Source organism: Anser brachyrhynchus, assembly GCF_964034855.1.
Source record: "Anser brachyrhynchus genome assembly, chromosome: 2".
In the NCBI taxonomy this organism is placed as follows: Eukaryota; Metazoa; Chordata; class Aves; order Anseriformes; family Anatidae; genus Anser; species Anser brachyrhynchus.
The window spans coordinates 138,607,827-138,634,847 of NC_137695.1; the positions used below are offsets into that span (position 1 = coordinate 138,607,827).

General features: G+C 39.0%; 1 protein-coding gene across 1 annotated transcript in view; it reads right to left on the minus strand.

The window, feature by feature from the left end:
• The window catches only part of STK3 (serine/threonine kinase 3), a 141,317-nt gene that overhangs the window by 90,727 nt on the left and 23,569 nt on the right, over positions 1-27,021 (minus strand). The window contains exons 5-6 of the mRNA XM_080583193.1: positions 22,630-22,794; positions 22,055-22,222 (exon numbers count right to left, since the gene is read on the minus strand). Coding sequence (XP_080439319.1) covers positions 22,055-22,222; positions 22,630-22,794 — 333 coding nt within the window. The remainder of the gene's footprint in view (positions 1-22,054; positions 22,223-22,629; positions 22,795-27,021) is intronic.

Sequence of the window (27,021 nt, forward strand, 5' to 3'; positions counted from 1 at the left end):
GCAGAAGGGCTAGGGAAGAAATCTCGACTGCAGAGGTTCTTCAAGATATGGCAGCTGTATACAGTTACATGTAAGTGCCTTCCTTCATCCTTGAACAGATATGTTGATATTCATACTCCTGGCTCTTCCAGCGATAATGATCAACTTCCAGAGAACTACACAGTTCACATGAAAAGCAGCTCAAAGAGCATCTTGTCAAGAGTTCTCACTTTGAGCAGCCTCTGAATAGCATCGTGTTTTGCAACAAATGCACAGATCTACCAAGCAAAGGTTTTGCAGATCTGAGAAAGACATGCTTTGAAAATGCTGAAGATCTCACCTCTCTCTTTCTCTCTAATTGTATGTATTCATTCCTTCCTCCCACTCAAACAGCTTCACAGAAATGCCTCTATCCAACACGATGGTCGTCAGCTTGAGAAAACAGTATTTAAAGAGCTTCCTACAGCAGAGACAATAGAAGCAAAAGAACTTGACAGACAAATAGAAAAATAAAGCATGCCTGACATCTACAATGTTAGCTGTGGGATGCATGTAGTTCTGGAAAAACATCAGCTGGTTAACTTCCCAATGTAAGAAAACAATAGCTTAATCCTAATGAAAGACTGCAGCAAGAGTAAGAAAATTAACTGAAATGTTCCATTCCTTTTTGCAGATCAAAGGTTAACAAAAAGGAGGATTATATTAAAAGGCGTAGATGGAAGCAAATGGCTATAAACTCAAAAGAATTTCTGAGAGACGCCACAGAATCAGAGTGGCTGAGGCTGGCAGGAATCTCTGGAAGCCACCTGGTCCCACCCAAAGGAAGGTGCCCAGGATTATGTCTAGGTGGCTTCTGAAGGTCTCCAAGGAGGTAGACTCCACAACCTCTTAACAACCTGTTGTGCCAATGCTCTGTCACCTACACAGTTTAAAAAGAAAAAATTGAGTCCTTATGTTCAGAGAGAGCCTCCTGAATTCCAGTTTTGCCCACTGCCTCTTGTCCTGGCACTGAGAAGAGCCTGGCTCCGTCCTCACTGCACTCTCCCTTCAGGTATTTATAGACAGTGATGAGATCCCCCTGAGTCTCCTCTTCTCCAGGCTGAGCAGTCCCAGCTCTCTCAACCTCTCCTCATGTGGAAGATCACAGAATGGTTTGGGTTGGAAGGGACCTTAAAGTCCACCCAGTTCCAGCCCCCTGCCATGGGCAGGGACACCTCCCACCACACCAGGTTGCCCAAAGCCCCATCCAGCCTGGCCTTGAGCACCTCCAGGGATGGGGCATCCACAGCTTCTCTGGGCAGCCTGTGCCAGGGCCTCACCACTCACTGAGTGAAGAATTTCCTCCTAATATTTAATATAAATCTCCCCTCTTTTAGTTTAAAGCCATTCCCTCTTTCCCTGCCACTACACCCCCTGCCAAAGAGTCCCTCCCCAGCTTTCCTGCAGGCCCCCTTTAGGCACTGGAAGGCCGCTGTAAGGTCTCCCTGGAGCCTTCTCTTCTCCAGGCTGCACAACCCCAGCTCCCTCAGCCTGTCTTCATAGGAGAGGTGCTCCAGCCCTCTGAGCATCCTTGTGGCCCTCCTCTGGACTCACTCCAACAGGTCCATGTCCTCCTTGCACTGGGGGCCCCAGAGCTGAACACAGGGCTGCAGGTGAGGTCTCAGAGCAGAGCGGAGGGAGAGAATCACCCTCTTCACCCTGCTGGCCATGCTGCTTTTGGTGCAGCCCAGGATACGGTTGGCTTTCTGGGCTGCAAGCACACATTGTTGGCTCATGTCGAGCTTCTCGTCAACCACCACCCCCAGGTCCTTCTCCTCAGGGCTGCTCTCAACCCATTCTCCTCCCAACCTGTATTTGTGCTTGGGATTGCCCTGGCCCAGATGCAGGACCTCACACTCGGCCTTGTTGAACCTCACAAGGCTCACACAGGCCCACCTCTCAGGCCTGCCCAAGTCCCTCTGGATGGCATCTCTTCTTTCCTGCATGTCAACCGCACCACACAGCTTGGTGTCATCGGCAAACTTGCTGAGGGTGCACTCAGTGTCATTGTTCACGTCAACAACAAAGATGTCAGTGGCTCACATTCAACTTGGTGTCCACAAGGATCCCCATACCCTTTTCTGCCAAGCTGCTTTCCAGCTGGGCAGGCCCTACCCTGTACTGGAGCATGTGGCTGCTCCCGCCCTGGTGCCTTCAGACTTCAGCATCAGCCTTTGATGCTACTGCAGAGCAGAATCTCTCAGTACAAGAAAAAGAAATTTACTGTACTCTTAATCAACTCTAATTGTGATTAGGGACAAGATACAAAATACCTTCTCCACTTGCAAAGCTGAAATTATGTACCTGCCACATCACAACGCTTAAGTGAGAAAAGACTTTCCTTACTTTAGCACTCTAGAACTGGAGAAAGAAATGGGGATCTATTCACAAAGAATACAGAAAGATCTTGTCTCCCTGATGCTGAAAGTACAATGGGTACAGGCTCCTCAGGAGTATCTGAAGCGGAACCATGCATATGCTACCCCTGTGAATCCGAATCACATTTCAGAAGGACACACTGATCTCTAAGCCTCAGCAAACGGATCCAGAACTTAAGGCAAAGACCACCTACCTGCACTGACAGAATCCAAGCAGACTGGGGAGGTAAGGGAATATCTCAGGCATGCTCTAACACACTTCTTAGCTGACCAGAACTCCTAGCACTCGAACATAGCATGATGACCGAATTAAAGCACTACCTCAGGGGAACCAATAAAGGGAGAAGTGATAAAAAAATCTGAAAACAAGGCCTGACACAGAATAGGGGAAATTGTTACTTTCTTTGCTTTTCTCCAATGCAGAAAAAAAAAAAAAGAGACATACTATGGCAAGTCCCTAGTCTCAAAGGGTAAGTCTTGAAACATTGCCCCAGATCTACTGTCTGAAAACTGTCAGAAGCTGATCCTGAAAAATATTACATTACTGTATAAATCCAAGATGAAAAGATAGAAAGTAAGCATAGTGGCCACACACTTTCATAGCGACTTGAACCTCCCTTGACTTCTTACATCTTTCTTTTGGCAACGTTCCTCTCATAAAAGAGATCATATGTACATCTGACCAACAAGAGCAACGTCCTCAGGCCACAGCAGAGCTCTGATGTTGACTGTTTCTGGTGTTGTTGATGGGAGATGGAAGATAGTGGCATCCTTTTGCAAGGACAGGAATAGCACAGCGTACATGTGGATTCCAGACATACAGTGCACTCATCCATACCAAAACAATATACTGATATAAACCAGAAGTCATCATACAACTTTGCATTAGGAGTGCCATTACTGTACTTACAATATCTACATCTTTCTTGGCCCTTTAAAATTTTCTGGAACAGTCTTTCCTCTATCATGGTATTTAGAGCCACATACGGGCTCGTATCTTCCCTCTGGAATCCTATGTGTGTAGCCTAACATCAGGTTGTAAATTGCAATTTTACAAATCCATTTCATGTCAGAGTAAGAAGAGCAACAGGATCAGAAGATAGCAAGAGCTGGAAAGCTGCCAAAGACTACTGGCTCAAACTTTGGGGAGAGAAAGTCTGGGTGCTCTACCTGAAAGCATGGCAGTCAGCCTGAAAGCACCAAGCACAAGTAATAAAGCAAGAGTTTCTCTAGAACAGACAGCAAGACCAGAAAGCACAGAGGGTGATCAATATCTTGATTATTCTTCTTGCAGTTTCTCTTGTCTCCTTACAAAGAGCTATGTGGGGCAACGTTCTGAAACAATGACTCAAAAACAGCATAGCGTACCCCAACATGCCTTCCTGGTGGCATTGCCCAACATACTGCACAACCAAGGCCTCAGCAAGCCAAAGGTTTTGGTGAATCATCTTTGTCCACAAATGGATACAGACACTGAAGAACGAAATAAGCCTTCCTCAGTCAACAGGAACGCAAAAACTCAGCTAGGAGTGCTGTAAGGATGATTAAACAAGCTATCCAGGAAGAATAAAGAGCATTATCTTGAATCAAAGAAAGCAAAGAAAATCTCACCCATCCAAGCCTTTATTTCAAGCAGGAGCAAATTCTGAAGACGATCCTAACTCAACCAACATACAAAAGGAAAGGGAGATATGAGATTTCTACATCCTTCCCCTACATGCAGGAAGCTAGAAAGAGCATGCCTGTTACAGATTACTAGGCTGAAATGCCTTATTGTGTTAGACTGACAAAAGCACTTGTTTAAAACATTAACTGCGTAAAGAGAAAAGCAAGGCAAATAATTCAGTAGCATGAGTTGAAACTCAAGCACAGATTAAACTAAAATATTGATTTTACATACATGCAAACTATGTAGCTGACCAGGACTAAATCCATACAAAGGTTCAATGCCTGTAATTATATTTTTGATACAACAATATTCAACTACTGGAAGACAGAAGTTAAAAAGTTTTCATGTGAATCTGTGTAGCCAGATAAATACGTAATGATTTACCAGGAGCTCTGGTGAATTCTGCTCCAAAGGAAATATTTGGCATCCGATTAATGTTGGGAATGCATAACTAGAAAGACCATGTAAACAATGAGTATCTTCTACATACTAGTTTAGCATTCCTGAGACACTCCATCCTTAATAATAAAACTGACAGAGCCTCAGTTTTCTGCTCATCTTTCTCTGAAAATCCTGAGGCCCGTGACTATCCAGGTATCTCCTAGAGCTAGTTTTTGAAATTCACTGGCCTGACTCCAAATAAGACTTACACACATTTGTCGATCGAGGCTGTCTGAATCTGAGTTGAAGATACTCAGAAAAGCGTACACACAAGGTGCAGCAGTTAAGAAAGGGTGAGTTCTTACAGTGTAAAGAGTTACATCACCTGATATACTCACACGCACACCCTGACCTTATAGCAACTGCTTTGTTTTTTTCCTTAGGAAGTTGCCATGTGGTAACAACGAAATACAGCTGAAACATACACAACTGAAAAATTTGGAAGTAGAGGTTCCTGCAGTGACGGAGATCACCAGGGCTGGATTCTCATATTCACTGAAGATCCTAACACAATGTATGAGTATTTCATGGAAAAAAATATAATTAAAGGCAAGCGTAGAATGTGTTCTCCCTGTAATATGCAAACTTCATATATATATGGAGACCAAAAATTTTTCTGTGGTCTAAGAGTCATTCAAAAAATGAATGACAATCAAATACAGACATGCACACATTGTTTTCACAGACATTGATAAAGAAACTATGAAACAGAGCTGCAAACCTACAGGAAAGACACTTTGCGATGGTCCCATCCTCTGACTTCACCTTTTCTCTATTGCCTGCCAAAGAGTCTCCCTTCGCATATCCAAAGGACCAGGGAAAAGAAATGAGGTGAATGCGTGGAAATCAGCAAAACAGCCAGAAGTTCTGTGCAGATCTTGCCTGACTAACACCACAGACCAAGTATCAAAGTCTGGCCTTAAATTGTGGTGCAGGACCAGCCAAGTTTCAGTTCAGCCATTACTCTGGTTCTGAACAGGCTGTTTTGAAGGACTCACCACCATGCCCATCAAAAGACAAAATCTTTAGAGAACCACTGTTCTATGGATTAAAAATAGTGATTAAAAGTCAAAAGTCAAGCATACATTTTTGAATTTTCTGTAACAGCAAGTCACCTTCATTTTCACAATGAGTATTCAACCAGTTTCCTTAATTAAATTATAAATACACTTAATGATGAATTCAAGAAGCAATTACAAACTTATCTTAGAAACCTGTCAGTTTCCATGAAGAATAGCATCTCAAAACAACACGCATTGCCTTCACATGCCACTCAGCATTAGATTTCTCTGCCATTTGGACTTAATAACACCTCATACATATAAATGACTCTCTAAAGGAAGGAAAAGCTATCTTTGGTTGACTATCATTTGAATGGTTATTTGAACCCAGTAATCACACAATTCTTTCAAATTCTTATTATATTACCAATATTTTATCGGAAACAGATGTTAGCAGCACAACTTAGTCAGAATTATTGAACAACTTTTCTTTCACTTTCATAACAGATTAGGCAATGCTTGCTTGATGCATCTGAAAAAAGTTACAGAATCACAAGCCCTAAGGCCAAGGACTGGGTGTCATAATTTAAACCATCACCAACTGAAATGCAAAGGCATAAGAAACATAGCACATTATTTAGTAGAACAAATTTCTCTCGCAGATGATGATCTTTATTTCTGAAGAAATTCTGAGTTCTGAACAGCAACCAAAAGCCAATATTTTAAATGTCAAAAGCCTAGCAGAGTTCTTACAAACTTAATAGAAAATTCCCTGTATCTTTACAAATAAGCACAGAAACAAGTACATAAATACAAAAAGACTCCTGTAATTTACTATTAGGCATGGGAAAGGGGGAGGACAGAATAGTAACATCACAAAAAAAAAAACAAATTCCTATAATATTCTGGTAATACTTTTAAATGGTCCAGAATAATCCTACCAGCTAGCTAGATGTCCAAGTCCAGAAGACTGAACAGCAATAAGATGTAAAATATTTCAGAATTGGGAGAGCAAAAAACAGAACCATTTGTTATTCTTCTTTGGTAGAAGCAATTCTAGGGTGTAGAAGGGAAACGCAACTAAATATTTTGATTCTGAGAAGCATCCGCAAATACGCAGAGTCCTCCTACTGACAGATAAAATAAAAAGATATAATGAAAACCACAAGAAAAATATATGTGTATTTAACACTGAGATGCACCACTGTCATTTCAGGACAAAACTGCTTTAATACAACTTACACTGGAGTTATCTATGATGGACACTTAAAAAAAAGTCCACAGCATTATCTGCTTACGCACAGGTAACACCCAGTACAAGTTAATACCCTGTTTCTTTGCAAGTGAAATCTATTTATTAGCCAATTAGGCTGGAGTTAAATATTCAAAAAGACTAACTGCTACAAAATTAGTTTTGTCTTAGCACCTCTAAAGTTGCTCTGCAAAGCTATTTATAAAAACATTGTCAAAGGAAATGAAACAAGATAGAGACTTCCGTCAGCCACCAGAATTCTGGAGTGTCAAGTCACTTATTTTTGTAGCACTCACCTTTTGATCAAAGTAAAGTTATAAAAGGGAAAGAAAAAAAAAAAGAAAAAGGTTACTATGCAATTGCCAGAGTTACCAGTCTATAGTCACCACGACTCTTCTGATAATTGTTATAAGTTATCTATGTTACAAACCTAATTATGGCATTCCCTGTAAATATTTTTCTTCCATTAACAGCAAATGTTAACCTCATAGAAAACAAGTTCCCTTAAGATTTGAGCGAAAAGTGAGCCAACCGTGTTTTTACTGTGTGCATACAGGTAAGTGAGCAAGGTAACATGCTAACTGGACTATCAAGCAGCAGTGGTGGAAAACAATGCACCCAGTACATACAGTAGCACCTGAAGTATATGAAGTATAAACACGGTCATTAATGGCTTGTGAACATGAACATTATACCCGACTGACTTAACCCATAATAAAAAGAAAATACCAAAACTCAAGAACTATGACTTAATCCATAAAAAAATGTAAATACCAAAGGTCAAGAACTAGTCTACAAAAAAAAAAAGCCAATGAGTGAAAGTAGCCCCAGAAAGCCAAAATGTGTTATAACAAAACCTATCTATGTAAGAATTACCAAAGATGTAAGATCAGAAACGAAATCCTAACAATTCTTTTAAAAATAATGACGACGAATAATGATCAATCTGAAGTTAACACCACAGTTCAAACACCGTTACTTGGAAGTGTAATTTTACCACTGCTCTGAAGCTATATTAAAAGCTTAATATTTACAAAGGACAAGGTCATAAAGAAAAGGAAACAAAAACAAAGAACAATTTTCATGAAAACTTTCTTTTCTGTGTGCCTGTATGTAACCTAATGTTAAGTGTATCCCCAGGGGCACCAAATACTTGTTTACGTTTATCAAATACAAGGAAATTGATTTGTTTGAAACTATATTTGCTGAATACAAAGCAAGCCTAATAGGGGGTCAAATAGGCTTCTTTAAGACACCTGTCAGCCACTGATGTAGAAGCAAAGATCCCAATGCACCAACAAAACAACACACTTTCAAGAAGCACATCAATCAGAAGCACAGTTTGGTTGCAAATAGGACACTTGTAGCTGCAGCATGTTTTAGGATCGTAGACAACACAGGACAAACCTAACAACAGAGGGCAACAGCCTGCTTTGACCCCCTCTTGCATAAATCAAATGTGCAAAAGTAGGCCTGGTGAGAGAACAGCTTTTGTGAACTGTGAAAGATGTTAGGTCGTTTAAACATTATGCCTGATTCAGAAATAAAGGGTGAGATTGACTGCATTCTTGTAGTCTGTGTTTAATCTCCTCCTACCTTCTTTGATGGAACAAAGAACACCAAAGGCTTTTGGCCAAAATGATCAATGCCACCCAAAAGAGAAATCGGAACACTTCTTTCCAAACTTTTTAATTTTTTCCACCTAATTCTTGGAATACCATAAATACAAACAAGTAACCTTTCCATTCTTTTGGGAGTCGTTACTAGTGAGAGCTTAGGTACACCAAACATACTCAATATACAGAGTTGTTTGTGCATCTCTGGCAATATTTTGAAATAATAATCTGTAAAACTAGAAATATTTCAAGACGAAGACAGGCTGCCTTTGTGGGAGCAGTTGCTCCACAAAACCTCCACCTGCAGACCTTTATGTCCATGTATGCTAAATTTCTTCCTCCAGAAAGTTTTGTTTTTCAGCCAGTATCACCTCAATTAAACAATTTCTATACTCTTCAAAAGCAGCTGTGTCAGCACACCTGATGTGATACAGTTTTGCTGATGTAACAGCTTCTTACCACTGAAAAGGGAGGCGACTTCTCCCATGCTTCCAAGTCCTGCCTTTCTCCAACTGCATTAAACAAAAGCAACTCATTTTGTAAGAAAATTGCCACAACCTCAAAAAAGTTTGCTATTAAAATCAGAAATTTAGATCAGTGCAGTGATGATAACAGACAAGTTTGTCAGCTACGACAAGCACAAGACATTATAAAACAGCAGGTGCAAAAATCCTTACACATCTTAGAGCTGTTCCTTTCCATGACAGCTAGCCAAGTTAATTACATTTCGCACTTCAAGTCGGAAGAAAAAGGTAGCAAAGGTGTTTAGAGTGTGATTATTTTCTCAGTTAGCATTGAGAAAGTTATGGGGTTTCTTCTGATAAGATTTGAAAGTATTTAAAACTTTTCTCTATACAGTTCAAACTCTGAAAAACTGTCTTCAGTTAAAGCCATGCTTTCATTTTGTTCAAGTTATCCAAAGAATCCTGGATGACAAAGGTCGCAGCTGAGGGTGTGACTGTGCTATTTCGGTATAGCTAGAACAGATGGGGACACGTCGTGGCAGTATCGATCTTCTGCATTCGTCAGGGAAGTCTGTCCAGGTCCACTGGCCGGCTCTCCCCATCTTGCCAGTTCTACCACAATCATCACTGTTGTCACACACACCAGATAAAACACGTTCAGCACAGACATGTTTGTCAATATTAGTCACACTGACACTGTTTAGCCACATTACAGGCATGTTGATCCAAGTGATTTTTAGCAGGGCTTGTTTCAGATGACACCAAAGCAGTCTTCAGAATCCTACTGCCGGATCATAAATAATGCAACAGAATACTCTCCCCCCTCCAGGCAAGTTACTTAAAAACAGAAATTTCACAGGTTTAACTTTGAACCAGCTAACGTTACGCTGAACTGAAGGTTCACCTACCCTCAGCTGACATAAAGTCAACAAGCTAGTCCTGGCAGCATGAGGGAATCTAGTACTAAAATCAATTACAGCCCAAGATGGCAGGTATGTTTTTACACGGAGAGAGGTGAACAAGTGAATGAACTCAGAGGCCAGGTATACCACTTGGCATACAGTTGCACAGTAGTGCAGCGTGCGACCACGGAGCTGGAGCAGGGGCACATACTGCTCCCTGAGGGCACCCATAGCTTAGCACCCGTCCACGTTCCATCACCCACGGAAGCAGTCACGCCCTTTGGCCTGCCCTACTGTTCATCCAGGGATACAGCACTAAGACCCTTCTCTAGCCTCATCAGCTTACTCTAGGATTTCCAGTCTAGCAAGAACCTTCTAGCTACTTTGTACTCAACGTATTTTCCCACCAAAAACCTGGCATCATATCCAGTTGCTCCAGTCTCACCATTTGTTTAAACTGAAGTCGAAGGATACTTAACAATTCACACAAAAGAAGGACCAAGTCTTAAGAAACTTTGCATTGATTTTTCTACAGAATTCAATTACCTCTCAGTGTTGAGCTGCACTGTATTCAATAAAGCTGTTTCTTCTTTTTTTTAAATTAGGAAATTGCACACACTCATTTTCACCCGAAAAAATAAGCATTTACTCTTTCTGCATATCGAAAGGAAAGTTTACACAAATGTGTTTCTCTGAATATCAAAAATAAACAAAACCAAGATAGAGTTAACATTCCACCTTCACCTGACGTAAAATTAAAGCATTCAAAGTGCTCACTCTGTTGCTCAAACTTTTCTCCAAAAGTGAAAGGACAATACAGACAAAGCTCACTTGTGTCTGCACGTACCTGTCCAATGCCCTTTGTCCCCAGGCCAGGGTTCATCATTACAACATTCCTTAAGGAGTCATCTGTTTTAACAGGAAGGGTATTTCAACACATGCATGTTCGTTTCCCCATAAATCTTGGGCTTGCTACCATATGAGGCTCCAATCACGCAACTACTCATAGCATGCACAGAAAAAAGGTAGCAGCAGAGAGAATACTGGGCTTCCACCTTTATTGCCAACTCTACATCCATGGTTCCGGCACTCCCCAGGTACTGGGAAGTACTGCAAGGGCCTACACATGTTCCCTAGAACACCTTCAGAGTTCATCCCCACCAAAATATTCTTTTCTTAGATCAGATCACTTCGTAAACTATTCTAAATTTCTGGGGAAGAATGAAAAACACCACACACCTGACACTTCCTAGACTCTCACGTGTTCCATAATTCGCACTAAATCAGAAGTTGTCTTGATGGTTCTGATTTGTTCCATGAGAACACACCAGGACGGCACGGAGCGCAGGAACATGCTTGGCACAGGAGGCTTTTGTTAGCAGAGTTCTTCAGGTAGGCACGCAATAAGCAACACTTCCAAGAGTTAATCTAGTTTTACTTTTCTAAAACATGGACCAGTGCATAAAACCCATAACACATTGAGATATGTATGGCATTCCAAACACCTCAAACAATTTTCACAATCAATGTGAGTTCTCAGACACGGTAAAGAGGCACAGAAGAAAGCAGAAATCTGGAGGTAACGTTTGTCTTGGCTTTCTTTCCTTCCCAGGGGAACGTCAATAATGGAGAACTCACATCTGGAATAAGAACTTGGATCTATATAGTTTTGAAAACAGATCATGCTAGCTAACAAATGCAAACTTTTATTCTACTTTTGCAGGTAGGCAATGCTGCTTTCTGCCATGGGATATTATTGAAAGTATTTCCTATACATTCTCTTATGGCATTTTTAAAATAACCTATAAAAACTGAAATTGATACAGAAAATTGTAATACAAAAAATCACAAGTTGCATCTCCCAGTCATCGGAGTCAGTTCACAGACCGCTGACTGCGTGTTAGAGCTCTGTTTAAATATTTAGTCAGTAAAATAAAAGGCTGAAATGAAAAAGACAGGCTGGTTTAATTCTTCTCTAAAACCAGGGTGGTCTACGGGCAATTTTTGATACCACTGGTGTTGCCGGGGAAACAAAATGAAAACAGGTGCCATCAAATACAAATTAAAGATTTAGTTCTATTTTAAACCACCTTAAAACAAAGTTTCCATAAACTTTTTAACTGATACTACTACAAATTTGACAATACTTTATAACAAGAAAAGGATTATAAGTTGTCTTTAGACCATCAAGTTTTAACTGAAACAAATTTAGTCTGATTGGCAACCTTTCCTTTTAAATAAATTTCTTACATTTATTATGCATCATCCTCTTTAAAACTGACTGAGTGTACATTTTAAGGCAATATAATACCAGACCAGAAACTGGGTACATACAGTCTTAATGAACTCTATCAATTCCAAATTTTACCTTCCTTTCAATTGCAGCAATTTTTAGATTTTTTTTTAAACTAAGTAAACAGTATAAATTTAAAGCACAAAAAAAAAAAAAGAAATCTTACGGTGAGTAGCAATAATATTTTCCTCCTAATCTGATTGCAGTTTTCTGCCACATAATTCAAAATCAAATATCCCTCTAACCAAAACCCAAGTAAATACACTTCTGCTTTTAAAAAGTGTAATAATGTATTAAGACTTGAGCTATACACTAGTCAAGTCTCCTTGAAGAGGACTACGTCTACCGACTATACAGAGAGAAATCATTAACGTTTAAGAAAAAAATGAACAGATTCACTTGAATGAAGAAGCATTGATTCAAGCTTCCAACGAAGTTTTAAGATTTACTGAGTTCTTTTTTGGCTTAAAAAGACACTAGTCAGGTGCAAAAATCCAAGTGGACCTATTTCAATTAAAAGCAATGCACGAATTCCCTCTTCTATAAAGCTAGCTGACAGACCTCTGAATAAAAAAATTCACCTTTTATATTTTGGGTTTATCATGGAACTTGAAAGATGCTAGAAATAAAAAAATTGATGCATGCATATGCGTCATATGTATATTTAAGGACATGTATACGTTTGTGTGTGTGTATATATGTGCATATATATAGCTATTCACTTAAAGTTTTGAAATCCATGCTGTATTTTACAATATCCTGCAGGGTATTGTAGAATTTTTAGTAAAAGGAGTTCTCATAAATCTGTGCATAAACACCTTGCCGAATATTTTTCCAAGTCCATTGCGCAAGGTAAAAATAAACTGAACAAACTCAGCATACAATTATGTGTACAAATGATGGAAAGGCTTATTCAAGCAAGAATGCTGTAATGTTAATTAATAAACAAGTCTTGTAACATACAACTTGTGATTCTAGTTTCAATGCATCTTGATGATTTACTACTGGTTGTCTATTTCAAATAAAAATTTTTTGAGATCATCAAGTTGCAGAATAGTTTTGCTTTGCACTTTGATCTATGTTTACAGTTTTCCTAACATCACAAATGAGCAGATTTACAGTGATTTAAAACTTCTGAATGAGTTTTTTGGTGGAGGGTTTTGTTTGTGTTTTTTTGTTTATTTCCAACATTCCTCCAGGGAGAAAGAGGCCAGCTCAGTAGTAGAGAATAACATTAACCCACGCTGTGCTAGGTTGGTTTGCTGAATATATTCCTGGCTTTAACCACAAGAACAGGTCCATCAAACAACTTTTACCAATGCTTACAGATGTGCACTGGATGCAATGCTCACTGAACTCATCAAGAATCCTTCCACTTATTTCATGGCTTCATTCAGCCCCCATTTAGTGTTCCAGTGTCTTTGAAAAACAATATTACCAGGTCAAACATTTCCCTATTGAGGTACCTTGCAAATAAGTGGGTAGTATCATGGTATGGTCCTTTTTTCAGATTAGCACTTCTAAGAATTTTAGTCATACACAAAAGATACACAGCATTACATGAAACTAACCAACATCAAACTTCCCTTACAGTTATTTTAGTTAAGGTTTCAAGTTAACTCACTTGTGTGTAATTATGAAATTACTGTACTGATCCTCCGCTTACTTTGAAAGTGATTAATCAAAGTCAGAGAAAACCAACCATCAACTCAAATATGTTTCAAATTTCCTATTCAGGGGTAAGTCTAAAAAGATGAACCAATTTAATTTTAATTAAATCCTCATTTAGAAACATGAAATAAATGTTTTCCATTTAATTCAAATTAAACTCCAGTTCCAGTCCAAATTTCAAATATTCTCCATTTCTGCTACTTTATTACACATGACAGATTAACATTTCCTTTTTGTGCACTGATGCAACCAACAAACCTGGGATCACAAAAAAATTAAAGAATATATACTTTTAACAGTGATAAACTTATTTATCCTGCCCCAAATAATTCTATTGATTTGAAAGTTCGTTCTCCAAAAAACAAGTGAAGCATTTATGCAGGATTCTATAACCACACACCGTTTTAATTGTGCTTCAGTTGTATCACAACAGTTTCACTGCGTAACATTTCAAGACATTTCTTCTCTTAAGGGAAGAACAAAGTAGAGGCATGCGAGAAAAAAAATAAAAGAATAGAAGAGAGAAGCAATGCCTAGAGCAGAGAAGAATTATATACATCAGACTACAGACATTCCAAAAGCAGGAATGGAGCTTTGGCATCCTTTGATTTAATTGATCATACACACCTTAATCTATTGTTTTCATAATACATGTAGCAATGTTGTTATCCTAGTATTCTGTGCTGGCTAGTCATACAAATACTAATGAATGTGAACATTTATAATGCGTGGATTTTCTCCCATTAGTCAACTCTTCCAGATTTTACACAGCTTCCCCTGCCTTACCTGAATAGTATCTTCTGCACTTCTGAAGCTGAACTCAACCCAACTATGTTTGCTGTTATCCCCATCTTTTGTTTTTCTCCCTACCTTACATCCTGCTTGGTGTCATTTTTGCTCTGTATGAAGAGCCCTGTGCTGATGAGGTAGTATCTTAGCTGAAAGAAACTAGATCATCACACCAGTTCTGTGCCTCTTTGTGGTCCCCTATGGAAACAATGAAACTGGACTACTGTATGTACGCACTACTTTACATGGTTTGCACTCGCCAAGTCCAGTAAGCCGCAGCTATCTGCCGATCTTTTCTGTGGGAAGAAGGGAATACTAACTCTGCATAAAGCAACGTGACAAAACCTCTTCAAAAAGTTCCTTAGAGCATTAGGGAGAAAAATCTTTCATTTAATGTTGCCAGAGGACAAACGACATTTCTCCTAACTTGCTTTCATAACAGTATTACAAAAAACTCCCTTTTCTGCATGAAATGGGCTGATCCTAAGCATGCTATGCCTTTGCACAACAAGCTGTCAAGTCTTGGGAACTGGCTGCTGCCATGTTATCACTGTCTAGCAGATGCAAGGCATCTAACTGAACCTGGTAAAGTTAAGCAATTTCAACTTCATAAGATAAGTAAAATATCACAGGCCTTACTCATATATTTTGTTTTCAATGTGTGAGCACAATTCACATATGTTTATTTTCCCAGTGTATAGTTTACCAAAAGCAAGCAATGCTTGGTATATAGGAACCTTCATTAAAATTCTATGCTAGACATGCCGGAAAGTGGGAAGAAATTATATTTCTTTATCACAAGAAACTGGCCTACACCAGCGGCGTACTGTCTGGGTTGACCTCCTCACTCATCAGAACGCTCCCAGTAGTCTCCTCCTCTACATTCAGACCATGGCAGGGCTGGTGACAAGCAAGTAAGCAAATGAAATCCTTTCAAAATTTGATTCCTCCCTGCATCCCACAGGGATTAAATATTAAAGTCATACTTCCTTGGAATTCAACTTAGAAAGAAGAAAGCTGTGAACAAAAAAGAAATCAAGATACAAATCCTTGCTCAGTGATGGTATTAGTGTAGGTACAACTGGTTTGAACCACAAAACACTACTACTGTCTAAAAAGAAAATTGCTACATATCCTGTTACTATATAGAATTGCATTTCTCATGGTGATTATGTGGGAAACAACTCCTTTGACATTGATGGAAAAAAAAAAAATGATATAAAGAACATGATTTTCTGTTACACAGTACCAGCTGTGCTCATTTTGTTCTTGAACAAAGTTATGACACCTATTTGAAACTGGGGCCCTATTTTTCCCCACAGGGGCAAATAGCTCATGAAACAACACTGGCCTTCAGCCACATGCGTGCCAGTAGAAGTTTACCTCATGAAGTTCATCTTTAAATACGGTTGCTGTGGTACCGCTGGAAGAGCGGATGAGGTGGGGAAGGAGGGAAGCTTTGCAGAGGGCACATCTACCCTTAAAAAGTCTAGAAACCTGTCTCACTTTATTGATATGCCCCATTAGAAAAGTCTGAAAGGACAGGTAAGATGGGCTACAAAGCAGTAAGAGAAGCTCTATGGCCTGTAGCTACTTCCCATTCTATCAGAAGAAAGAAGAGCAATCCATCTCTTTCCTTCTTCTCAGACCATTCCCACAGGCAAAAGGTGAATGAAAGCAAGAGCAGCAAAAATAACATGGCAGCACTGCAACTACTGCTGTAGCTCCCTTCGGTTGGATATTAGGAAGAACTTCTTTACTGAAAGGGTTGTTAGGCATTGGAATGGGCTGCCCAGGGAAGTGGTTCAGTCACCATCCCTGGAGGTCTTTAAAAGGCATTTAGATGTTGAGCTTAGTGATATGGTTTAGTGGAGGACTTGTTAGTGTTAGGTCAGAGGTTGGAGTCAGTGATCTTGGAGGTCTCTTCCAACCTAGATGATTCTGTACTTATATATACACACAGGAATTTCCCTAAATAACTCTTACATTTTAATCATAGCATATTTACAGATGCATAGCTCAGACTCCAGTTTTGCAACTGCTTCAAGTCAACCTCAGCAGAAACTTGGTTGATCCCCCAAAAGGGATGATTCTCCTACCAGTTCTAGACACACAATTCGGTCCTCCAACCTCATCCTAGCACCACGTATCAGTGAAAACTAATACTTGTTATTTGGTCAGTTTCTGAACCAGTTCATCATGTGGCTGCCTAAATGCTCATTGCAACAGAAATGGCAGGAAGAAAGCCCCTCTGAAGCCAGCACTTGCATTTAAGGTCAGTTTAAAGCAAACAAAAACTCCACGTAAAGCTCAGAGACACCTAAAGGTCTCCCAACAGCTCTTTGGGAAGCCTGCAGCAAGATACAGGCTTCTCAAATTCTAGTTTTCTGCTTCAACCATATCACGTCACAGAATTAGGTCACCACATATTAGCATACCTAATTATACAGAGCATCACCATTTAGTATTGAAGAATTTAGAATTTAATTGGCATTGTGTTGGACAGCACACACTAAAATCCTATCTTGAGGAACCAAATTTTAAGAAACTGACAAGACACAATGGAAGATCCAGTTAGAAAAGGGAAGCCAGGGTTTTGTTTTTTTTTTTTTGTTCCTTTAACTACACGCATTAGTATAACCCTATCATTGACAGAACTGCATGTGTTAGGGTCTCACATGCTTTTTTCCAAGACTTATGGTTTAACTATTTTAAAATAATCCTAGTGCTTCTAGTCACTTTAAAGCACATTGTTTGCCTACAGTTAAATAACTTATCATAACACAGAATCCACAACAGAAATTCTGAAGAATTATGACCTCCCTGAGGAATCCCACTCAGTGAGTCCTACCACAACTCACTGCCTTCTTCCACAAGATTTTGAACAGGTAGTAAAGTAATAAACAGTAATATACAATCAACAATCCATATTTAAATCTCTTTAAATATTAACTTGCTCTATCTAGAAACAGCAGTCAAGATCTCAAGTTACAAATTAACAAGCGCCTCATAGAGAGTTTTTTTTTAAAAGGGAATGACTTTTGGAAGTTACCTCAAACTCTTTTCTAAAGATAAGCAGAAGCACTAAAATAAGAAAATAGTATAATATACTTTTATAATTCTGCTTTAAATTGAAAGCAGTAATGCTAATGTGACCTCTCAAATAAAACAAAAGAAACTGATGAGAAAACTTCATCTGTTGGAGAAGAAGGGGAAAAAAAAGTAAGCATTCCTCCTATTTGAACTGGTTACATAGAAAAATCACTTGACAATGCCAAAAGGTGTTTGTTTGTTTGTTTTTTCCTCCCCTCCATCCTCAACTTCTGGCATAAAAAACATAGAGGAAACCATTTACTCAATGATTGAAAACCGGTCGAAATCAGACAGTGATGCTCAACGGGACACCTTCCTTGGTTCTTGCAGCTTTACACAGCAATAATTCTCACTTCAGTCTCCACTTTTAATGCAATATGCTGAGAATAAATAACTGGGAAATGGTAGATTGTTATAAGATACATCAGGCATAAAAGGTTATTACAAACAGATTAGTCCAGGATGGAAATGACACAGGCTAAGCAGGAGGCATGGATAATCTGGGTAAGTGCCATGGAAAAATAAATATCATGATTGGACTTAAAGCAAATGGAAGCAGTTCAAATTGGCTTCCTCCAAGTCACTGTAGAACATGTGATGCCCACATGGTCCATTTCCAACAAACCTCACCAGAAAGAAACAAAGGCCAATACTGTGAAGTGTTGAAAAACGCATCTACCACCAGCTTCTTCCATACTGCAGCAACATGAATTATTGCAGCTGCCTGATAAGCATGAAAGAATTTTATTTTTTTTTTTTTGAGCTACCAGCATTTATCTGAAACGCTCCATCCTGTCAGTAAGTGTTGACCTTGCAAAGAAGAGCAAGTTTTATGAAATACAGGCTGCAGTTTCACAGTCAGCCTACAAGGCTCAGCACATAGCTGTGGCCAGAAGTAGTAACTCCACTCAACCACTTCCCCCGTCCACCTGCGTGCTCCTGCAGCTCCTCTTGCTCAGCTCCAGCAGGTTCCTCTCAGGTTAGCTTCCCAGAAGGTTGGTTCTTCTGCCCAGCTCCTTGTGAGGCCACAAAAACGCCAGTGTTTGCTTACCAGAAAGGTCAGCAGTAGCTCCTGGCTAGGATTCCTAATCCAGCCCATGCTTTAATGGGCTTAAGTTGATCATGAAAATCACAGCCTCATGGCAGTAAGTGACCATTGCATTAATGTACTGAAAATACATAAGGGTGGTCCCTAGAGAAAGGTCCTCAAAAGCTGCCATTCTTGAGGTGCAAGGTGAGCTTTATGGCAAAGTTAGTCTACTTAACAAAGACAAGTGTCAGCAGTAGGTAGATTGTGATCAAATAAAAACCCTGCAGCTTAAACAATCTTCCAAAGACAACTCATTTACACACCAAATTTGATATTACAGCTTGATTAGCAAACACAGTAGATACATCAAAAGCACTCTACCACCTTCCACCAAAAAGCATAATCAGACCTGCTATGGAAAAATAGGGCCAACCTTTGTCTTTTCACCAAAAAAAAAAAAAAGAGAAGAGAGGCCTTTAGAAACAGACATTAAAGACAGATATTGCAGGAAGAGAAGAGACTACACAAGGCGGTTAATTGTTCTGATCAAGTATTTCTCCTACCACTGTCTGAATTGAATTCAAACAGTCAGCACACATGCTGCAGTCCATAGGAAACACAGGAGCACAGCTGTTAAAGCCTCTCAGTGCAGGTTCAGAACAGGAGCTTTAGTCTTGCTCTAGACCCACGCAGAAGCCCCCTTTAATTAGCTCCACTATAATAAATTCAGAACTGCTCATCCCAGCAGGGGAATCAAAGGCAGATGCATACACCATTACCCACATTAACCCTGGTCATTGCACTGACTACTGCAATCAGACTTTTAGCCCTGTTAAATTATCTAGGTTATAGTGTGGTTTTTTTTGTTTGTTTGTTTGTTTTGACTCAACAGCAGATTCGCTGCTATTTCTAGCGACTGTATCACCATAGTTTAGGGCAGCCTTGACAATGTCTGAATTTTTTCCCTATCTGAAAAACACTTTTTTCCCCCCACTATCTGAAAACACTTCTTTGAGGAAGATTCAGAGAAAACACAGAAGTTTCCCTTACTAACAAAGCATACCATTATTACAGCACCACCAAAAGCACAAAAAAGGACTCTGACATGAAATATGCGAGGCATTCTGTAATTCTTACATGAACAAAGCATTAGACTACCAGGCTTGCAAATGGTCTTGACCTTTGAGCCTCAAACCAAGTACAACAACAACAGGTTATTTTGAACTCTGATTTGCCCCAGAAACAAGTGAAAATATCACTGATGACACTTACGCAGTCAAGTATACTAAGCCAAGAATACTTGAACAGAGAGGAACTGATTTTTTCCCCCCACACCAAATTCCATTTTGCACCCCCTGCTTCTCATTCTTTCCCAGCTGAAACCAGCACAACTCTTCAGAGTAGACATAGTGTGGTTAAGCAGAGGAAGCTATGCTTGTTTGCATGGAATCTGCTATTTCCTCTCTGCCAAAACACTTGTTTAAAGAAGTCATGTAATATTTCTATTAAGCTGTAAATGCAGTTGACAAGGAAATGGCCTACTGGCAGTGCATTACCTTTGTGGCAGTGCCAACCAGCCTACAGCAAAATAGCGCACATGGTAATTTCAACATGCATTCCCAAGTAACAAAATTGTGCCTTACATAAATACCACAGAACTCCAACAACATCTAGAAAATGCAACGAAAATTTGCCCAAGCTTTCATGCTTGCCTATATCAATTCTGTGTCATAACTAAAACAAAGTAGGAAAGCATCTACATATGTCCAAACGTCCTGTGAAGCTGTATCATATGACACTGGGAAAACTATTGCAACTTAAATCTGTGTATTTCTTGTTAACCACTGTAACAACTCACTAATAAAAATTAAGAAAAACTCTAGGTATCAAATACATAAAAGACTACTAACTGCATACAAGCCCTTAAAAACCATAACGTAATTTATTAACAAGAAAACATGTTCTATGTAATCCAGAATTGTTGTGTTAAATTACTTTGGCCTTTGATAGCATTCGTTTGATTACAAGAATTAAACAGATTCACAAGCCTTCAAACTCAAACAGTGACCTTTGATTTATAAGCAGCTATTGTCATGCTTATAAAATCCTCACTGATAATGCAGTCCTCACCTTTCAACAGCTAGTGCAACTACACACAATTATGTCAAATGAACTCAGCTGTAATAAGGACAACTTCATTGAAAGTACAAGCAAAAAAGCCACCATGATAAAATGCAACTGATTCATAATGAATAATTCTTCAAATATTTTTCCCCAACATGTCTATTCATCAAAATTACATTCCCATTGAAATTGAAACAAGCTACAGAGATACTTATCTTGTTATCAGCTTTCATCTGAGTATTTTCAGTCTGGACACTAATTTTAAAATAGTTAGCTACCCAGAAAAAAAAAGCGGTGCAAGAAAAATACTAAGTTTTGCAGTTGGAAACAAAACACTCACTAGTTTTAGCTGAGCTGCACACTGAAAAAAAATCAGGAAACATCTCAGGTCCAAAAAGCACAAACAAACAAAAACCAAGAAGCCATCAGCACTAAATATACTTGAACTTAGAAATGTGTTACCTTACAGTAATCACATATGAACAGCACCTTCTCTCTGAAGACTGCTGGCATACTTATATTGTGATCCTGATATATGACACACGAGCAAAAGAAAACTGAATAACATAATCTAATGTGTATATGATTTTTACAGCAAAGCACAAAGATGAAAAATAATCTGCTTTTAACATAAAGTGCCTTTTTAGTACCAAATGGGTTTTACGTGTAAACAAACGAAGAAATGATTATCTGTTGATGCTCAGTGTAGTTATTCTAGTGTTTGTTTCAAAAAAGAAAACAAAAGCATGACTAGCACTGGCAGCAGTTATCCCTAGACAAGCATTTTTCCCTATGAACTTCTCAGAGTAATTCCTTTATAAATGCTACTTCTCATAGAGTGACTAATTCTATTTACATTTTTATTTTGCAAGAAGTACATTGGTTCAGCAACAGACTGTAAGAGCTGGTAAAGAAAATAAAAGCTACCAAAGGTTACTAACATCAGCAGTGCTCACACAGAGGAATCCTAAATACTCTTCTAGACGACCTTTAAGTCAAAACTCACTTACAAAGGAGGACAGCCTCTTGGTTATGGAACTCTACAAAGAGCAGATATAGTCTGAAACAGACTCTGTACGTTGCCTTAAGTCAATTAAGCACTTACTGTTTTAGTTCTCTCTCTAGTGGAGATAACACTCTGACACCTTACGAACACATGTTAAAAAACAAACTGCAGCAAATAGGAAGCATCACAGCAAGTAGAAATCCCTAGTCCTAAATTTTGTCCATGAATGCACCGTTTTATGATTCCATATTAGCACTTAAAAAAAAAAAAAATACAACTAGAAGTAATTGCTAGGGCATACACTTACCCTCATTGGATGAATATCAGCATATGGCGGCTTTCCTTCAGCCATTTCTATTGAAGTGATACCAAGGGACCAGATGTCTGCCACACAGTTATAGCCAATCTCCTGTATTACTTCTGGAGCCATCCAAAACGGAGTTCCTATAACAGTATTACGTTTTGCCATTGTATCCTGTAATTATATTATTTATGCAATTAAAACAGTGATGTTTATTTTCACAAATTCCTTTGATATTAATTCTATATTTAAAAGTTAAATTAGCCACCCAAAGGTCAAATGGTAATGACATCAATTAAGACCAAACAGATTCATGCCACCAGCCTTTAGAAGCCAAACAGGTGACAAAACTTTAAAGCATGATCAGCAATCATTTGAAGCGCAATGGGTTATAATAGTAAAAAAAGAAAAAAGAAAAAATAAATAGCCTTGTGATACACAAAATACTCATCATGATAAAGACTGTTAGCACCACTAGTTTCTCTTCAGACACAAAATTCAAGGCAGAGAAAAAGACAAAAGTATAAAATATGGTTAGGAGCACTAAAGCATTTTTAAATCATCTTTCCGCGTGTACTTACTGTTAACTGGCCAGCTACACCAAAATCAGCTAATTTTGCATGCCCTTCAGTGTTGAGAAGGATGTTTCCAGCCTTGATATCTCTATGTATTTTTCTCATAAAGTGCAAATATTCAAGTCCTTTAAGAGTAGATTTCAGAATAGTTGCAATTTCATCTTCTGTTAGCTGCAAGAAAACAAAACCATTTTCATTTTCAGGTATACACATAGACTGTTTCTATACGTTTAGGCTATTTAAAATACGATCGTTTCATAACGTTTATCACACGATGTACGTGAGGTATTTTATGGAAAGGAATATGTCCAATAGCATTTACAATTCAAAACTCTTTATCTAGTAACTTGATCCATATAGCCATACTCTTACATGGCTAGAATCTGATTTGAGCAAGCAAGCTGCAAAATTAGCAAAGGGGCTGACTGATGCAGATCAGATGGCAGAATATGCAATATTCTCTTGCCTGTTAAAAATTATTACTCTTTAGATGTTGCCATCCTTTGTAAAAGTATCTGCTTTTGTTCATCAGCAATTCCAAACTCTGCATCACTTATTAGTTTCTTATTGCTAGCAGTCTTCAAATTAGAGAGGATGAACCAAGAGCTTCTCCACCAAGAACAAACAAAAAAAAAGAAAAAAGCAAGGGACAGAGGTATACAGAAAATAGCCAAATAAATAAATAAATTATATATTCTTCACAAAGTATAAAACAGTCATCGCAGAGAGCTTATTACTTACTACCTGTAGTTAGATAACGCAGCATGCACAAATACAGGTAGTAATTGTTAGGAGGATTGTCTGACTAACTAGTTTGCAGGATTCTACTGAAGCCTACGTTTTTAGGAGATGTTTTTATGTTCTTTTTAAGACTGGTCCTTTCATTTTATATGGAATAAAAGTAAATGCTCATTTTTGAGGATAAACATTTCTCACTCTGCCTGTGCTCCAAACTGACACAAAGCTACAGAACTACACCCACACAGATGTGCCCCTATAACCTTCCCGAAGTCCCACTCAGCCCAAAAAAGGCAACTAAGATGTCAGGGTACTTTTATGCTAGAAGGTGCCAGTAACTATTATCACCTGTTCCTTTGATCCATAGACAATTACAGAAATGACTGAGAATGGATGCCAACCAGATGCTATGCGCTTTTTCTTCCACTATTTTTCTTTCTTGGTGTCGACTGATGCAAAGAATGAATGCTCCCTGAACTTTTGGGTTCTTTTTAGAGTACCTGCATTATTCAAGAACTGTTAGGTGACATCCTCACAGGAAAATATAATGGGTCTTCCATTTCAGCCACAAACACTGTATCCTTTAAAATATCTTCCAAGAACGTTAATTATTTTGCTGTCTATGCAAAGGTTTCCTGTTAGTTCTTAGTGTGTAGATAATCCCCAAAAGCTACGTTGTGATATATTGTATTACTATTGCACTGGAAAATTGTATACCTGAACTAACAGGAATCTTCATATAGCTAGAGCTGGCCCTGAATATATTTTATTCAATGATCCACATTTCAGTAAGCACAAGTACCGCTATACAATGATAGTATAACATGTCAGCCCATGACTTTAGACGTATTCACAGACATAACTCCTGATCTCCAAAAAAAAATAAATGATTCCCTTACATAACATTTGCCAGTTTATAACACTATAATCCACAGCCATGCTGAATTTTTAACGGGTTTCTTTGCATTCTTAAGTAACAGCATGTCCTTCAACTACTTCTGAGGATTCAGGTATGAGAATTAAAGTTCTTTGGGGTTTTAGTGCTGCTGAAGTCAGCAGTACAGCTAGCACAGTTAAATTGGCACTCTTTCACATTGTCACATTTGTTGTTTATTTGTCAGTCAGGATGAATGGAAATGTATTCTCAAGTTAGTCACAGTAGCAAGAAAGGACACAGTAAGACTGAATACAAGTTGAAAAATGAAAATGAAAAATTGAAGAGTAAAACAAACAAACAAAAAATTGTCAGCAGGAATATTTATTGAACTCCATGACAGCATCACAAAGCAAACATTAGGAACATTTTCTGCTTGATTTCATTTTTTTCAAGCAGACTAGACAAACTTCAGTGTTAAAACTTAAAAAAAATCCTTGATTAAACATCTACTATAAATAAAGAAGCAGTGTGAACTTCACAATTGTTTATCTTCATTGCTTTAGATCAGCACAACTGGAACACACAACCTGCGAAAGTGCTACCAGAGAAGCAGTAAGAGTGAATCCTTCACACGTATCAGACCCCTGAAGTACACTTCTCAGATTTTGATCAACATTTTAGAATAAAAGAAAACACACCCACATACACATGATTCATCCCATGTGATGCAACTTTAACGAAATACTAAGAAACTGTTCAGTCAACTGAAATGCTGTTCAATTACAGCTTGTCAGTGCTTTAATACAAGAACTAATCAAATGAACTTGGGACATGCTTGGAAATGCAAGAAGCTACCAAACCAAAGATGAATATTCTAATTTGGCTGCAAGACCAGGTTGTAATTTCCTTCTATTTTCACAATCCTATCCAGAAATTAAGTTAAGCAATAGCAATTCCTTCCACTTTCAGTTTTGAAAGTGCTGGTACACATCTGCAGCTCCCTTCCAAAAACAAAACCAAGAACCAAAACCGCTTACAATCCCTCCGCAAGCCAGCAGGATGACTCAACAGAAATGAAAAAATGATTAGTCAGCAAGATGATCCGCACCTGAGTTACTCATAACTAGCTTTAATTATTTAACAAATAGAACCACTTCCCTATTCCTGCTTCACTCCAGTCTCATAAAACCTGGGCGTGGAGCCCAAGGGCACAGTTACACATGCACTCACTTAAGCTGCAGTGCCAAGCTCCAGTCCCTCCTTTTGCTGAAGCCTACAGCAGTAATTCCTACTGTCAGCCCTTCCACTAAATGACTGTAACTGACCCTAGTTAAAAATAAACCTGCCTGCCAAATTATTTTTCCAACAAATCAGTTCCACAATTCAATTAACGGCACAGTCAGTTAACAGGGATGCAGCAGAGGTAGGAGCTGCTCCTTCCAAATAAGTACATGCTACTACACCCAGAGGCTTTCAGAGACTTGTATGAGCCTTTCCCTATGCAAGCAGAGGATGAACTCTATGGTGGGACTAACTCCATGCTCCACAGTCATCGGTGACCGCCTCCACAGCGCATTACGCATTCCTTGCCTGCCATTTCTCTCCGAGATCTTGCACAGTGATTCTATTCAGTGGCATGCTGCTCAAAGCCTTTATTTGTGCTGCTTCTTCATGCTGGCTGCTGCGCTGCTTCAAACGTATGCCATGAGAACTGAAAACCCTGTTGTGCACAGCTCAAGCACGGCAGCTTTCCTGGTATTGCTCTGTCCCTGAGGGAGGAAAACTGCCTACCTGCTCTGCAATCAAGCAAGATGGGACTCCAAAGTCAAATGTACAGTAAAGTGAACTATGGTCAGAAGGAAGGATATCTGGAGAAAGAGACAGGCCAGAGTGCACGAGCCAGTAGTTTTCTGGTTAAGTACAATAAAACATTATCTGAAGACTCACACTACGTGCGATCCAAGTTCTAGCTATTAACAAAATTCAGTTAAAGAGTTTATGATATGCTGAATGTAACACTTACTGCTGGAGCTTTGCCAAATCTACTCCAGTTCAGAAACAGCGTCCTTAGTCTCTGATGACTCCCATGCAATCATGAATATGCATATTAAAAGACACCATCAACAACAAAAAACAGAGCACTGACAAACGTACAGTGAGATTATGTAACTCACTGCCTGCTTTCCTCTAGAAAGAAGTATTATGAGAAACTGATTAGAAATCTCTGAAGGGAAGGTCTCTCTTCAATACTAAGTGTTCTTAAGGAAGTAAAGCCCTGCTTGCAGTTCTTGAAATACTAGTGGGTAAACCACATGGAGATCTCGGGGTCACCTCTAGACGGAGAAGTGCTTTTACAGCCGCATGGCAAAATCCAGCTCTCAAAAGGAGAGGTTATCACAACACTTGTATCAAAAGGTTGAGTATCAAGAGGTTGACAAAGAAGCTAAGGATCAAGAAACCAGCAAGCGACAAGAGAGTGTACTGCAGCCTGCTATACCACGTAAGTTGCACAGTGCCTGTATTATCCTCCTGAATGACTTTCGACTTGCAGTCCGCCCATAATACTCCTTGTCGCAGCAAACAACTTATCTACTAACACCCAGCGCTCTCTAGTTCCAGCAGTAGTTTGATGAAGAGATACAACTTGTGCCATTAATAACTAGCACCCAGTACAATTAAAACTAACAAAGCTATTTAATATTTTAATACTAGGAATATGTTACAGTCAGGGTTACTATCCTGGTCCAGATGTATGGTTCTCATGCTGTACTATTGCTAGATTG